We start from the raw sequence: 17,678 nt of genomic DNA, 5'->3' as shown, positions 1-17,678 counted from the left end.
ACCATCTTGCTGACAGTTAATATTAACTAACCTTAAGCTCATGTCTAATCAGGGGGCCAATTCTAAGGCTAAGCTCAGACTTAATTAACTCTTGTTCTAACTAGAACACTCGCACTGACCTTATAGTTAAGAAGTATCCTCCTGCAATCTAAAATGGTGTAAATATCAGGGAAAAACATACTTAATTTGCTCTGACTAACATAAACTATTTTTTAAAATAATTATTTGATGTTTGCGTTTTCGGTATTTGTGTTTAGGTGTTTTCTCTAGTTACAATCGGTGTAAAACAGTGATGTGGTTTAAGCTCTGCTTGTTTGTGATAAAGTTGAATTCGGTCTGACAGTCACAAAAGCCTCCAGGTGAACTTGAATCTCGGTCCAGACACCTCATATGTCTGGGCCCGGACAAGGGACATTCGCAAGCACCTCATCCAACCTGCAGAGCTACCTGTGTCGATAAGACCGCTTGGTGTGTGAATGCACTTGCTACACACACCTGACTCTCGTCCATAAAATATTCACAATCGAGTGCTTAATTGAAAGAATGCTGCGAAGCTACAAGCAGGTGTTAGCAGCAAGCGGTGCGGATAACAGGTTTTAACAAGCTGTAATATCTCTCACCTCTGTATTTCGTTCACCCTGGCCGCACTGGTGATTTTTGTAGCTGCTCATCCCACTTTTAGTTTCATTTTTAGTTGGAGCACACATTGCCCGTGCCATATTTCCATGCCAAGCTCCTCACAAGTACTCAGGGACAAATAAAATGCACCAGGACAAGAGGGAAAATGGGTCTCTACCTGCACTCTTCTGCCTCCTCCCTGGACCGAGAGTGGGACGCCGAGAGACGTCGGTCGCGAGCGCTTGATGAAGCCCCGAGACGTCGGTCACGAGCGCTTGCTGAAGCCCACTGACGTCGGTCGCGAGCGCTTGCCTTAGCCCAGAGACGCCTGTCGCGAGCGCAGCGCTGGCCGCGTGTGCTTTCTGTGGCGGCGGCCGCAGCGCACCCATTTGGCAGCGGCCAGACCTGCCCAGCAGGTTTGCAGGCCTCTGAATATTTGGGAACGAGATGCTTACGCACCTCCAGCTGCCACTCACGGCAGGCATCACCTGCAGGCTGCCGCCTACTCCACTTGGCCATCACCCTGTCTGGGTGCTCGGGGCAGTAGGACTGGTGTGCTCTTTATCGAGCGCCAAGTTACCGCAGCTGCCAGCGCCGCGGTTTCCCCGTACAGCGGAGCCGCGCCAGCCTTTCTAAGGATTGTATGACGCCCGGGGTGTACAGGAGGGCTCGGCTTTCTTAGGTCTCAGGTTACGGTTGGCGGGGGTGCGCGTGAAGCGTGAGAGCACGAGAACAGAAAGTCTGGTGGGTGGGCGAGCCAATGAAAGCTCGAGGCAGGCTTTGCTCCATGTCCTGCTGGAACCTCGAGCCTATAAAGAGCCGAGCTTTCACATGGTGTCTGCCTGCTTGCATCCCTACCCCTCAGGATGTAGGGTCAACGGCCAAAGGTGTCGAACCAGGGGGCTCATAGCTATGGTGTAACGATCGCCACCGCCTAGCTGGCGGTGGCGAGCGTTACGCTGTTGTGACAAGAAATACCCCCGCCATATTATGATGGCAGTGGATATCGCGGTGGACGCAAAGTCTGTCCGCCGCTTTTCCACTGGTCGGCAATCATTACGATTGCCGGCCGGGCGGAGTTGGGCCAGTAATATGGTGGCGGTGCCTAGAAGGCACCACCAGCCATATTATGATGTGGGTACTTTACAGGCTCGCCGCCATGGAAGGGCTGGTGGGGATTGGCTTTGGGCCACACGGGGGGGTGCACTTGGAGGGCTGTGCATGCCCTTTTACCATTGTGGACGGTCGCAATCGTAAAAGGCCAGGATGCGCCTGCCCAGTATGGCGGGCGCATCCTAATTGGGCCGGTTGGACTGCTGCACGTCTGGCGGTTGGTCCATCATTGTTATGATGAGCCCCCAGGCTTAAGTCTACGTGCTTCTGGAGCACATCACTTAATCTCCCCCTGCCTAAAAACAATAAATGTAAAACTGTGTAATGTAACTAAACATTTAAAGAGTACCAACACCTTCGCATCGAGTTCCCCCCATTATAAAAACTGCAAAAATGCACAAAGAGGTAAAACAAGGCCTAATACAATGAAAGACAAATAGATACCCATTTCCTGGCTGATTTGTACAAAATGAAACCAGAAAATCTGGATAAACTTCCCTGCTTAACTTGTGTCATTTTAGGCAAATATTTTATTTCACCAAAACACTTTTTTCTTCATTATCACATATATGAAAGCCGTTTCAACTATGTGAGTTCATAATACCACTTGTATAAAAACCTATTGTGTTTGATTTAATAGACTAATGTTTCTCTATAATAATCTGGGTCACGTGCAGTGTTTACATGACAATTGTCTTGCCTCTTTGTGAACTAGTGGTTCATGTTTGAAAACTATCACTTTTAATAAATACTTCATTAATGGCAAACCTTCACATGTTAAGGAAATACACTTACTTGAATTTTGAAGCGGCTTTATCATATTTTATGTGACGTTTGCTGTGTGATTTACATAGAAAACATGTTTAAGGCTGGGTTTATGCACCGGCTCTAAGATTCAAGGTAGACCCTGGCTCGGCTCTCCCTGTCAATCTGTTGGCTCGGCCACCTCTATGTGCAAGGGTACCATGGGTCCTAAAGCGACCATGGAGAATGCCTCCCCCACACCTTTAATGGTAACAAAACAATACCTGCTGACCATCGGGCTCCTGAGCCCCGGTGCCACTGCATCTGCTGCATTATCAGTAGCTATGCCCAGCTGGTGGCATGACCCTACTTGTGTGCCTGATGATTGTGCAGCTCACCTTGTTTGTCAATACGCACAGTCAGTCTACCAAGCCCCATGCGTCACACGGGCCAAGGAACTGGGAAAACAGGATTGAGGAGGTCCTGACAATTCCAAAAGCTGCCCTGAACTGTCACTCCTTCCCTGGCGTGTTCTTGTGCTGAGAGCTGCCGACATGCCTTCGCTCATATTGTTCATTTTAAGCTGAGCCTGAGGCATTCTCACCAAGTTGTATTGAGACAGAAGCACTGACATTTCACGCCCTTATTCATCGGTCTGCCTACCCTCTATAGGGGTTGCGTGTGATTGAGTGAGTCTCTGCATAGCGGAGCAAGTTTTATCAAAGGAAGTTCCAGATCCTGACTCATCCTAATATGTGGGCTCTCACGCGAAACAATTTTTAAAGGAACTTAAAAACTGCATCGTGTAGCAGGAAAAATAAAGCCGTTACGATGGAGCAGACACACAATGGCAGCCTTTTGTTTGTGCTCTGAAAACGTATTGGCCAAGATCAAGCGGTTACACACAGATTGCTGAGAGTTGGATCACTGTGCTTGCCTGCTCCCTGCTCGATTGGAGGCAACTTTTATTTAAAAAAGTGTGGACATATAGACTACAATGTTGCTGAGTGCAACATTGTATACGTTTTAAATACATACATTTCACTCTGCAAAGTGGAAAGGACAGTGTTAATGCAATGACTCGCCTGGGCTTCCATGTGAGAACAGATTATTCATTGTTGTGACTGCCATTTTGAAATGGATCAGTGGAATGCATGTAGGATTTGTTTTTTTAGGAAACCTATGGGTTTTGTGTAGCAGTGTGGGCCCCTGTGCATCAGTAGGCATGTGTGTGATATCTGGATAGCGTGAACCTCGTCAAAGGGTAGCAGAGCACTGTACAAGGCCAAAGGCAAGGAAACAGTCAACACGCGATGAGACAGGAAGTTGATTATTTAACTGTTACACTGTGCATTAAAAAGTTGAAGTATCTAAATGGTATTGTCATAGAGTGTTTTGAATTAATTGCCTTTATTTTTGTATTGATTATGCAAAATGTTTTCCTTGCCCCATAATTTAGTCACAGTGACCCCGTAATTTGGTGTTCCAGTGGGATGTATGACGTTACCACGCATACCATTACCACGCATACCGTTACAATGCGGTATTTACAACGCATACCATTACAACGCATAGCGCTTTGAGGTGCTGGATAGTGGTAAGTATAATTTTATATTCCAACTCCAGTCCCCGTGGATACTAGGGAAGGTGTTGGATATAAAATTAAACTTATTCCCTATCCTAGAGCGCCCCCCAGCGCAATGCGTTGTAATGGTATGCGTGGTAATGCCTGCGTTGTAAGTGTAGTGCGTGGTAAAAAATGCGTGGTAACAGTTGTACACCGTTCCAGTGGCACTTACTTCCAGTGACCCTGCCTGTATACCAACACCAACCACCTCCAGAGCATTCCTCAGATGCTGGCAACTGGAAGAAATGTAAACTGTATCGACCCTGTACTAACTCCTTTCTACAATGGTACTTGGCCAGCTCCTTGCTGCACTCCATGGGCCTGCTCTAGGGCGGTGCGACCAGTGCCAATGAACTGGGTGCTGACTCCAGGGGGCGCCAAGTTCACAAAGTTTTTTTTGGTTTGAAGAGTACGCAACAATAAACATTTCAAGATAATTCCGATGATTAATGTTCTTCCTGGAGAGGGATCGAGTTTTGTCTAGTTGAGGTTTTGACTGATCATAAAGTAGCACAGAAGGTTAACATGCCTGCCGCAAAGAACGTGTACCATGCGGATCACCAACGGCACTTAATGTAAATAGGCCAGTTGGTTACAGCTTTTCTAAGAGACATCCTTTTGTTACTTGCAGTTTTAAGTGAAAATCCTGATATAGAACAGTGGATTATTAACTGTCATTAAAGAACTGCATGCACACTGCAAAGTATAGAAGTTGGAAAAAGCTTTCTGTTGGATAGAAATTGATTCTTATTATTAAAGAGATCCCCCAACTATGATGTTCCGTTTTTAATTCTGAGTTTGTGCTTCTCCAGACAACACACTAATAAATTATACTGCCTACCAGTATGAATAACATTTCACTCCTACACCTTGTAGACCTCTGGTTTATGTAACATTTCCTATAGACTGATTCACACTCATATGATTGATTGTCTCTGTATGTGTATGTGATGCAAAGTGCTCTGACATCCTACACAGGTATGAGTGGCACTATATAACTAGTTAAATGCATCTGAGAGAGAGTGGGTATGGAGACTTTAGGGGCACTGTTAAAAGGTGGTGGTGAGGGAAACCGCAGTTGGATGGGGGAACACCAACAAACAAGGTCACCGTGGGAGCCACCAGCACTAAAGCCGGCCTTGAGGGTCAAATTTAAGTTGGCTTCTTCATCGCAGAGATGCTTTTAAGGCATCAGTAAAGTGGGCAATTTCCCAGGGACCCCACCTTCCAAGAGGCCCTTGGAAAAATTAACTTTCTCTCTTTCTCCTCTGCCTATTTCTGTACGCCAACCTCTCTCCTCTCTGCCCCTATCTTTTTATGCCCAATCACATCTAAAGAATTTTGGGGCCCCTGTCAAGGCATATTTTAACTGTTTATAATTTACACACATTTCAGAAATTTTTTGGTCATAATGAGGGCTTGAACGAGCTGAAATCTATACTACTATTATAAAGAGAGAACACAAACCTTTGAGCCAGGTAAACTACAAAAGTAATGCACCAATCACTACACCCAATACACCATTTGAAAGGGGATATGTGGCAGAAGGACATAGGCTATAGATATGTACACCATATACATTAAAAAAGCAAAAACGCCAAAAGTGGTAAAGTAGTCCCTTGGGGGCGTGGCCGTGGGCGTCTCAAACAACAAATGTGGGCGTTTTCAGGGCCGTGCCAAGTGCAAATAACAAACATAGGCCAAGCGACTTCACAACAGACTTACATATGCACACATAGAGCGGAAATGCGCTTTCACTGAATTTAGAACGCACAATATGCAGACATAGAGTGGAAATGCGCTTTCAATGAATTTCTAACAAACATTTGCAAATCCCAACACATACAGCGGAAATGCGCTTTCAATGAGTTTAAATTCACACATACAGCGCAGTAACACCAATATACAAAAACAGCAGAGGTGCGCACTACAAGAAATATACACACATTTGTTGCAGTTACCCAGACAACATTGACGCCTTCGCATTAAAAACCGGGCGGGCCTTCCATCGACGAAGAGTGTCAAATGACGCCACACAGGGGGAAGGATTAATCGCATACTACACCAATCACAACGCACTAAAGAAAACACACACACAACTTCGGCTTACCAAAAAAAGTCTTTAACTATTAGCCATTGACCAACGACGTCACAGGGGGGTTAACACGAACAAAAAAAGCCGACATTTCTTAACGGAGAAACGCAATGGACTGCGCATTCACGAGACTTTCCTCACATCTAGCGGACAAGATAAAACGCTTACAATAAGACATACGAATAACGAAAATAACACAACTGCCCATAATCACTCGAGCACTGCCAGGACTTCACCACACAATTGACAAAACGAAAGGGAAACTTCTTTGAAGGGATACAAAAACAAACACACGGAAAGAGCCTTCGAAAGAAAAAAAAACATTAAACAGGTGACACAACACTTTCCTCACATCTTGCGGACAACATAAAATGCGAAAAACATTACATACGAATTAAAAAAATAACACAAGTGGGCCAAATCAGTTTAACAGGGCCAGGACTTGCACAGACAAATTTTCTGCGGGGCGGGCTGGGGCCCTGAAGCAGCCTTTTACTCCCGGACAACGTCGGGTCGGGCTGCTAGTTGGGTAATAAAATTCAAAGTTTTTTCCGAATAGCAGCCCCCAAAATCTGCCTTGCCCAGGACCCCCAAAATCCTTAAAATGTAGATAGAGATACAGTCAGGCCTTATGTAATACATTGTTTTAAGAAACCTATGATTGATTACATCGAATTTTCAATGGAAATTTATTCTTTAATTGCAACATAAGTACTTTAGGCTGAATTTATAGTTTGAGTATACCACTTCTGTGTTTCATCTATAGGTGAATCAGGGTAGAGCCGCCTTTATTTAGCCAATTCTCAATTTTTTGACGGTGTTCTCTCCTCTATTACTCATTCTTCGATGTTGCAGATCACTTGTCTTCTGTAGAAATTAAACATATGTGGGTGCTTCTGGGCCACTCTTCAATCTTCCAATTTCCAGAGCAGTCCCTGGAGTCCTCTGGTGTAGGGGGTCACCGCAACAAAGCAGTATGGGCTTGGTGCTCCCCACACAGCGCTCGATGCACGGCTCAATCCACGACAGCTCTCTACTGGCACACAAGGGTCACCCAATCACTTCTGCACACAGGGCCGGCTTTAGCGCCGGTGGTTCCTGCTGCGACAATCTCTTTTTGTTGCCCCCATTACCTCCTTCTCGGATCTTCTCACTACCGCCCCTCATTTCTCCATAGCCCGCCTCGCACATATATTTAATTTGTTTTTAAGCACTGGTGAAGACTCAGCTTTCCATATCAAATGCAGGTCTTTTCTTTGTAGCAGGCATATTAACTCTATACAAAAGTCCAATCTCTCTCTAGCAGGAATATTAATCACAAAATGTGTCTTGACATTTTTTTGCTGCGAGAAAGCTGGACGCACAAGGAACTCTGCAACAGGTGCTATTAAATCATAAGTAATTGCTAAACACAGTGCCCCCATACACTCCCCTCCAGGTCTGTGCCGCCATACAGGTCAGCGCCCAGTGTGGCCACACTGGTCCCACTGCCCTAAAGCTGGCCCTGTCTGCACATGAGCAACCACCCAAACAGTGCAAAATCCATCTCCTCATACTTCACACAGTGAGCCCTCTTGGTACGGCTCCCAACTGGACGTTGCTACCTTCAATACTGTCCTGTTCCTCACAGAACACCTTGGTCTTGGGAAGCAGACAGGAGCTGGTGCTTCAAGCTCGACAGCAGCTGGTCTTGTTTTACCTGGGTGATGTCCCCTCACCTAGCAGGGAGACTAGCAGGCCTTTGCCCCCAGTTCTTGTCACAGCTCACAGGAAGAAGTCTTACAGAGCTTTTTTATTCTTACACAGCCCATTTGGCGGCTTGGCAGATGAAATATTTTGGGGTCTCAATCTCCCCTCCTTATAGTCCATTTCCAGACACCAAATGTGATCTGTGTGTCTAGGAAGATTCATGTTGTGTTCTGTTTTTTATTAATATACACTTTTCTCTCTTCTTCATTTTGAAAGGCTGTCTGTCACAGCAGGAGAGACTCCAGAGCTGATAGACCCACAACAAAGGCCATGGAAGGTACTAGAGTTCACACCTGGAAGTCAGCAACATTGATATGTGCATCAACAGGTTAATCCCAGGCTCACAGACCGACTCTTAATGATTCCCTTATCAGCCCCATATCCTTCTTGAGAATATTCCAGGCGCCTTCCTTGTGATCTATCACTGAGCCCAAGAGCACCCTTCAGAAGTGTATAGGGAGAGTCCCTCTTTCACTTCCTCCAAATTGTCCCACACAGCTATCAGGAATGCAACAATCCACAAATCTGTCTGGGGGGATTCCTCTACTCCTCATGTCGTCACCAGACAGGCCTGGGCTTCTCAAAATGGAACCCAGGGTCTTACATGCAATGTCCCATTGAAGGCACACTTGCATTCAGTGAATATATATAGCACACATACTATTCAGTACTGTCACCTCCATGTATTGTTCCACCCCAGGTGCACATTCATCCAGCACAGTCACCCTGTGAGCACGGTTTAGTACTGCATCCATTCAGTATTGAGCCAGTGGTGTGCTATTTGCAAGCACACACACAGCCAGCACACACACTCACTGTGCACGGGCTGCACAATACTGCACCCTTCGTGTTTTGTACTTCTCGCAAGCACACATACACCCAGCATAAGCTTTTCAAAGCATACACACTGCATAGCATTACATCTCTCATGTAATGTTTTAATTGCAGACGTACATACAATGATTACGGGCACTAATCATGCATGTACTGCACAGTGTCAGGAAACACATCTGCTCAGTCGGCTGAACATCCCATCCTCCAGCTACAGCTGGGGTGTCCTGGTCCAGCGCCTGGCACTACAGACTCTTTCATCCTATTATGCCACCACACCACATGCTCAATTCACACTGCACTAGGGATGGTGCCTGCACACTGAGGATGGTCCACTGAGGGATACACAGGGAGGTTATGCTAAGCACATGGGTTGCACACTAGGGCTACACAAGGAGACTGTGCAGAATTATGTATTCCTTTCCCATACTCTTCCCCAACATCACCTACGGAGGGCCACAGTGCAACAGAGTGAATAGGGCAGCAAATGCTCGTTCCACTGCTGCTGCTAGGACGGCACTTCGTTGTGACCGTCCTTTTGCGGTTGGGGCAGTGGAGCTCCAGCAGTCCTCAGGGGCTGGGGCTGCTCTTCAGATGGTCTGGACAGCCCTTTAATGCTGGGACTGCATTGGAAAGCCCCTAAGGACATATTGGATGCTAACAGTATTTAAGTCCCAGCCAGTGGCAGCTTGCACAGTTAACGCTGTTGGGCAGCGAGGCGGGGCCGGGGCTTGGTGGGGGGTAGTGGAGTGTGACATATGACGGGCTCTCCACTTTCTAGTTATATGTCACACTCCACTGATCCCCCACCCAGCCCCACCCACCCCACCTTGCCGCCCACAGTGTACCTGTGTGAGCCGCCACTGAGTCTCACCCCGGAAAGTGCTCAATGCTTCGCATTGAGAAGCTTCCTGACCTCGGAGCTGACGGAAGGCTACCTCCCGGTGGATGTTTCTCTTGGCGGTCCGGATGCAAGAGCGCCCTTGCCACCAGTTGCAGTGTTTCCTTGCCACCAGTTGCAGCACTTTCTTGCCTCCACCAACAGCACTCTATTGCCATTAGCTACAGCGTTCAAGTTAGCTGACGAAGTAGGAACACAGCGGTACCGTGAGTACAGCTTCAAGTTATATTGATACAATTCTTGGGTCGGTCGGTCGCATGACAGACAAGTGCATAATGCTTTGTGACTATTCCGCATAAGCTCACTAAAGTGCCTCCTGTGTGCCTCATTGTGGTATATCTTGCATATAGATCGATTTCTTTATTTGGTGTACAGTACTGGAAGGCTCCTTCCTGAGAGCCCTACAAGGCATCATTACTGCACATCACCGCCCAGCAGGCACTATTGGAGCTGGTGCTGTGCGTGAATGTATGTGTGGACTGTGTTGGGGTCCTTGGGTGCTGGACATGTGCAGAGTGATTATAGCAGCTGTTGCTTAACCTTCTGATATTCGTCTGTTTTCCCTGTGACATTTTAAAAGAGAGCCTCTCCAGTTATAGTCCAGACCATATCTGGGTGAGGAGTCCACGTTGTAGGTTACCAAATCCAAATAGCATCACCAAGGTGTAGCACAGACATGAACTGCGAGTCATTTCTGGCTCTAGGGAAAGGGCATGTAACTGTGCTGTGTCTTGCTTCACCTGTGTTACTTTATATCTCATTTGTGCCAGTATTACACTTCATCAGCGATATTGTGTACCTCGTGTGTCAGTACTATTCTGCTGCATACGCATTGATCAGTGTTGTCATTTTGATTTATTTTGTTTAGTATATTGTTTGTTCCCAAACCCCCTTCCCTTGGGAGTATGAGTCGTCATTTGGTTGACTATCCGCTGGCCGTCAGATGCTTCAGGGGATTGCGGGACCATGCTGCCTCTGTGACTGAACGTGCAAAGAAGAACACATTCCATCTAAGACTCATTGTGACACACAGCACTGCTCTCTAAGTGTACTGTACCCTTCCCAGACACACATACATCCAGCGCAGTCACCACTCTAAATCTAACTGATATAGGCCAAGAGTGAGATAAGCACACATCAGCTGCACTTTTCAAAAGGTGGGTGAGCCTGTAGGCCTCACTCCAGTGACACAGGGTAAAAAGGACCTCTCCTGAGTCTGCTGAATCTAAGAGTGGGGGGGGGGGGGGTGGCTGGCAATTTCTGCGGCCTCTGCCCTGCTACAGCCGCAGGCAAGTGCAGTGGGGCGCTGGCCCCAAACTCGTGACGCCTCCCGCTACGCAACTGTTCACTCCTTCTGATCACTATACAGTATGTTGCCACCACAGCGCTTGAGATACTTAACTCTTGGTGAAGGTGAAGGTGAAGGTGAAGGTGGCAACCTACTTTGAGGGTAGTGCTTTGGGTACCCCCTCCGGTCAAATAAGACCACAATCCAGGAGACAGTGCTATGCCATGGCGTACACATATGAAATATGTTTGCCTATGACAAAAAAAATCAGTATTAGTGATCCCGACAACAGTGCAGTTGGGAGCTTAGAGCAGGGGTACATGCCTTTTATTATTCAGAGTACTTTTCCGTCCCAACATAGATGCTCTGTCTCTTTTTAAGATGGCACTTTCAAGAAACTGTCAAGAGAGGCAGATGTTGTTTTGATCAGTTTTTTGCAAGACATCTGGAATTCTGAACACCCATAATAGACATCTTTGCATTAAAATCACTTACACCCCAGATGCTCAGTAAGAATGAAGTGGTAATTGAGAGATACAGGAACTGTTATTGGAATCACTGAGAAGACAACACTCATTGATATAAAATGCTATAGTGTCTTTTTTTTAACTGCATTTCAAAGAAGGAAATAAATTATGGGCAGCTATCGGCTTGCAGCAATGATGTTCTTAGCAAGGACTTGTATAAGTGCTACTGAACATAGATAAAACTTGATGTGGGGAGATGCAGAAAGGTGGATCACGATGAGCAACTCATCAGCTCTACTTACTTATAGACATTTTTATTTACGTATTTTGGGGGTCACCATAAATGCATACCCCAGTTCAGGAACAGAAACTCTCCCCCTACATTTTTGTTCTGTCTTTCTTTGACACCAAGGGAGGCTGAAAGTTCAATGGGTAGAAGGAATAGGCATGACTGTAGGGACATCCATTGAAGTACTGATAGGTGGACAAAAATAAAATGAAGATTAGGATCCAAAATTCAAGGACAAACTACATTGTCAAGGTAAAGTGGATTTCTGGAAGGAAGCACAAGAGACCATCATATCTGATAGTGGTCAAACAGAAATTTCTCCTTGCTGGAGAAATTGAAAACACGGTCTCCATATTGATGAGAGAAGGTGTCCTCTAACCATGTACCAATTTAGAAGGGTTACAAAGGCAATTGTGATCAGACCTGGAAGGCAGCACATACTATATAACATATATTCATTTAAGATTGGACTAGCCTCGAAAATGGCAACCAACAGAATGGCCCAATAAAGTCTGATTAAAATTGGACTTTGGCAGTTCAAGCACATGGGTATATATACACCCTAAAACTGCGAACAAATGCTGCAAGGATATGGTGCCTAGGATTGGCTTGATGAACATGTTTTCTGAGTTGGTGACACCAAGATTCTGTCTATTGAAGCATAGGATTCACAGGATAACACTTTCACAACTGAGTAGGATTTCCACATTCAAAATCGACAAGATAAATTCATGGATGGCCAGTTTGCCTGATGAGCATGACTAGAGAGGCTGGAGTTCTCAGATTTGCCTGGACAGTCCCAATTTCTGTCCAGACTACTGCCCAGATTTTTCAGAGGCCAGAAGAAACTTCTTCACTACAGTTAAAAAGAATGTTTTGCATCATTCTCTCTCGGTCTTACATGGTGGAGGCAGAGGTCTTTCATTCTCAACTGCTGCATGAGCTTATCAACACTCAAGTGTGCCATGCAGCAGCGTGCAGCACTTCAGGTGCCTGGTAGTGTCTGGGGGTTCCAAGAGAGAAATGCATCTCCTTGTCTTACTGTACATAATTGGTGGAAAAACCTTCTAAGTAAGCAATTTAGTTACTACAGCAGAATTGTATTTCAAATGTCCATTCATTATTCCCTTGTTACATACCCTAAACATTATTGATCTTGCTATCTCAGGGTTTTTCACTGCATTTTCTATGTTAATGAGTACTGTCCATTAAGCCATTCTATGCCGCACGATCGCTGCTAAATTGTAGTCCTCCTTTATTTATTAATGGCCTCATACACATCATGTGCATAAGCATGGAAATCGATGGATCAGTCCTGAAATGATTGAAATCAAACCCCGCTCCATGATCTGTTTGCAAAATTAGACTCTATTCAATCGCCAACATTCCCAATCAAACGTGGCATTCCACAAGTATCTCTTTTTCTTCATGTCATTCTAACTATATATGGTACATCCAGCAATAATAATGCAAAACAACATTTTTAGCAACCAACAAGCAGATCACACTCAGCTATCCCTAAGAGCAAATCCAGTCAAAATAACATTTGAAATCCTTTCTCTCTCTGAAAATGAACCAAAGAAAAACAGAATTTGTACTCCTCTTCTCCAGTAATTCCACACCCCCAGTACATAAATGGCCCAGAGACCTACACCCTATACACATTTATTCTTTCAGGTTCCTTGTGCCAATCTCTTGGTTTTATCATTGGAACAACATCTCACCCTAACAGACACAACACCCAGCTGACAAGATGTTGATTCTACTAACTCCATCTGTTCAGAAAGCTTAAACCATGCAACCCACACTTGGACAGTAGATCAGCTATATAGGCCCTCATTTTAACCAATCTTGATGATGGAAATATTATCTTGGCAGGTCCACCAAAATCCACGCTGACACAACGAAAATACATCCTTCATGCAGCAGCACACTTGGTTATGGGAGCCAGAAAACTGGATCCTTTAACACCCTCTCTAAGGCACCTCCACTAGAAGAGCAAGAATTGATTTCCATATCGCTTGTATAAAACATGAAGCGTCATATACTGGCCAACCATCTTGCCTGAGCAACAAAGATCGACTCCCTAGTGGCTGTAGGAACACCAGAGACAGAAGTTGCCTAATCTTGGAAATCTAGAAAACCCGAAGAGTTAAGACATCTAAATAGGCACTTCTTGCCCATCTCCCAGATAACTGAACTCCATCCTTTATCTAATTGGTCTGATTGAGTATGTAATGACTTTTCAAAAAGAACTAAAAACTCACCTATTCAGACTGTACCTCCTTCATTAACTAACTTCCTATGATCTCTCTTCCATTCCTTGGGCCTTCGGTGGTCATGTCACAGAAAATACAATATTTTAAAAAAACTATTATTGTCTATGAGTGCTCGTGAAAAGACAGTTTCTATGGACTGGAATCTAGAGAATGTTAAAGTGATTCTGGTATTTTACTGATCTCTGCTGGTCGTTTTCTATCAAGAAAGTTAAATGGAGTTAGTTGCCAGAAACATAAAAAAGGAAAGTACCTCAGCAGAAAGCAATTCTGTTATTTTACTGACCTCTACTAGTCGTTTTCTATCAAGACGGTTAAATAGAGGCAATTTATCAAGCAGAAAGCAATGCTGGTATTTTACTGACCTCTACTGGTCGTTTTCTATCAAGACAGTTAAATACATGCAGCTGAACAGAAAAAAAGTCCCTAAGCTGAAGGAGACAAGTCCTAGGACTGATCTCCAGAGCCCACAAAGTACATACGCATATAAGTATATACTAAAGTATAAACAAGAGGTCTTGAATGCTCGACCTAAAACGATTCCATTATGTGATATGCACAGGTGTTAACCCTTGCAGTGCTGTGTGCAGGATAATAATGCTTTCTAAATAATGACAATTCTGCTTATTTACTTAGCTTTCTACAACTTAGGTAATTCATAAATATATGTGGCGCTGTTATGGTCTTCTTTCACCATATGGAATTCTATGTGCCTGGGCCAATGTTCTTTAGAAGCATTGAAACATCAAGCATTCTACATATTTTTCTACTGTTCTTGAATCTTCTCCAAACAAATGTTGCTCCTTTGTACCTCTGAATGCTGTATAGAAACCACAAATCCTGGAATTAATTGAAATTGTTGAAGTCTTTTCAGTTTGGATTCATTTTAAATTTGCATATAATGTAAATGCAAGCCCAAAAACATAGATAGTGGTCTATTCAATAGCTAAGCCCTCTGAGTATTGAAAGATATTTTCTTTTCTAATGAATCCCACTAGCACCATCAACACTGATACTGGGGTAGCTGACAGGGCTGGCTTTTAGAATGGGGGAGCTGGGCCCAGGCTCAATGCTCCAATCTTTAGGGGGTTCATGGAGCTGTCTGTATTAAAGTCCTGCAACAGCAGCATCCTTCTCATTTGGCTCCATTAATTCAGATTAGCCTGTTTAAATTGATTTCTTTTCACATGCCGCAGAATCAGTTTTACACCCGATTAACCCCCTTCCTTCCTCACTTCTCTCCCTCTAACCACCGGCTGCTGTGCACCAAGAAGCCCATCCACCCCACCAACTTGGCACTCTTGTGATGGAGCTCACCCTTGAGTGAATCAGGCTATATGGTTAGATGTCGAGATGTTTGTTTCCAGAGGCCAGTCCCTGTTTTGATGTAATCATTTGGGGCTAGATGTACAAAGCATTTTTGCTGCCTCAAATGGCCCGCTTCGTAGATTCAGACCGTATCCAACCGCAAAAATGCTTTTTGTAATAAACAAATACCATATTGCGATCCGGTAACTTGTTACTAAATCTCAGTTTGAGTTTGCAAACAACAATAGAATTGCTCTTTGGAAGAGATATATGTTCAGGGCGTTCATTCCACATAGCGAATCTGAATGGTATGTGCTAATGCTTTGCCACCGAAATGCGGTGGCAAAACATTAGCATTTTACCACTAATTAAAAGTTGGTGGTAACCCATTGGCAAATGGGAATGGGCCCCCTTGGAACGCCATCCTCTTTGAGAATGTTTGAAAATGCCTGCAGCTGTTTAATATATTTCTAATCCATTATTGGGCACAGAAGAAGAGTCTCTCCTCCTAGGTCTGCCATTTTGACAGTTACAGCCGCAGGAGCTGTAACAGAAGTAGGATGTCCACCATCCACTTCATCCATAATGTGGTGTGGCTGATTAAAATCAACCTGATCACCTTCAAAAGTAGGTACATTTCTTAGCTGAGTGAGTAAATTTTGACTCACATTGCTTTGAATACATTCACAATCCTCTGACTGCAAGCGTTGCAGAATAGTTATTATTCCTAAATGGCACTTAGATATGTTAGAGTGCTTTAACATGTTAAAGCAACAATAATTTAATTGTACATATATGCATATAGGCACTGATGCTGAACATCCTGTAATTCTGGGCAAATCACTTTATCTCCCCGTGCCCAACAAAAATTAATGTGTAAAGCGCTCTGATACCTGATTTGGGTCAAGTTTGCGCTATATCAAACTCTGTAAAGAAAAAAAGGAAAAAGAAAAAAGCCTTCTGTAACATCAATAGAGTCAGGAAAGCATAACAAAGCTGAACATTTACTTTCAATTAAGTAAAGATAATGTTGAAAAGGAGCATTCAAGGTGTTCATTAAAAGATGCGTATGATTCAGATTTTGTTAGAAATGCATAATATATCCAGGAAAATATTCAAAGTGTGCTACGATTTGCGGTCAAGAAAACAACGTTTTAAAGTGTTGGAAAACGTTACAGCCAGATTCATGAAGCCAAAGTGCGATCGCAATAGCTGCGAAAAAGCTATTGCGATCGCAATTTGATGAAAAGCTATTCAAGAACAAAATTTGCGAGTTCGCTAACATAGAATAGCGAATTCGCAATATAATTTGCAGAATCCTGGTAGTACCCCATTAGCGATTCTGGCAATGCGAGAAACCACGGATTCTGCGAATAAATCAGCGAACTCGCAAGTAAATCGCAATCGCTATTCAAGAAACATCGCAATTTGCGAATACCCCAAAAAGTGCATTTTGCGAGGCGCAATTTAAGGAGAACCCAAACCAGGTGGTAATCAGTAATGTGATTTTTTTTTTTTTAAACGTTTCCTAATCAGCAACAGGTGCTGGCCTGACCAAACACACTTAAGGAGATGCAGCTGCAGCATTAGGACACTCACAATGCCAGGACTCTATATGGTGGTCAGGCGGCGACGGCTACAGCGAGCAGCACGGAACAGACGTAGGATCCAGGAGAGGATATTCCGCCAGCGGGTCACCCTGCTGGGCCAAACCAGAGAGCAAATATACGCTAAGTACCGCCTGAATGGGCCAATGGTCATCAAGCTTCTCCAGGACCTGGACCCCTGATGCAGCACCCAACAAGGCGGACCAATGCCGTGCCCACACATATCCAGGTATTGTGCAGCCTGCACCTACTGGCCTCTGGAAGCTTCCAGGGGATAGTTGCCGTTGCTGGGGGGATATCCCAGCCCACCATGTCCCGCTGCCTCAGGAGTTTCCTAGATGCAATGCTGACCCAGCTACACCACCACATCTCATTCCCCACCAGCCAACAGGACTTGGATGAGACCAAGCATCAATTTTACAATGTTGCGCAATTTCCACATGTGATAGGATACATTGACTGTACCCACATCCACATCTGCCCACCAGCACAAACGGAATACATGTACCATAACCGCAAGTCCTACCACTCCCTCAACATCCAGAAGGTGTGCAATGCTAAGACATACATCACGGACATAGTGGCAGAGTACCCTGGCAGCACACATGACTCCTTCATATTCCGGCACAGCGGCCTCCACACACGACTGGCCAGGGGAGACTTTGGCGAAGGACACCTACTCGGTAAGTACACTTGCCCCACAATGTTAAACTGTGATGATGTAGCTGCGCAGCACAGGCACTCACCCTCTGCTCCTCTCATTCA

The 17,678-nt window shown here is 44.8% G+C and overlaps 1 protein-coding gene across 4 annotated transcripts in view; it reads right to left on the bottom strand.

The window, feature by feature from the left end:
* Positions 1 to 17,678, bottom strand: part of ARHGEF4 (Rho guanine nucleotide exchange factor 4) — a 663,006-nt gene that overhangs the window by 474,371 nt on the left and 170,957 nt on the right. For 2 of the 4 annotated variants that reach the window (XM_086943786.1, XM_086943789.1), the window contains exon 1: positions 621 to 707. The exons of 1 other annotated variant lie outside the window; for it this stretch is intronic. In XM_086943786.1, coding sequence (XP_086799912.1) covers positions 621 to 707 — 87 coding nt within the window. Of the gene's footprint in view, positions 1 to 620; positions 720 to 17,678 lie in introns of those variants that run through there. One more of the 4 variants, XM_086943785.1, reaches the window with a different exon arrangement.

This window comes from Lissotriton vulgaris, chromosome 11 (assembly GCF_964263255.1).
Source record: "Lissotriton vulgaris chromosome 11, aLisVul1.2, whole genome shotgun sequence".
NCBI lineage: Eukaryota > Metazoa > Chordata > Amphibia > Caudata > Salamandridae > Lissotriton > Lissotriton vulgaris.
The sequence above is the reverse complement of the archived record's forward strand: the minus strand, read 5'-3'. Positions and strand labels throughout refer to the sequence as shown.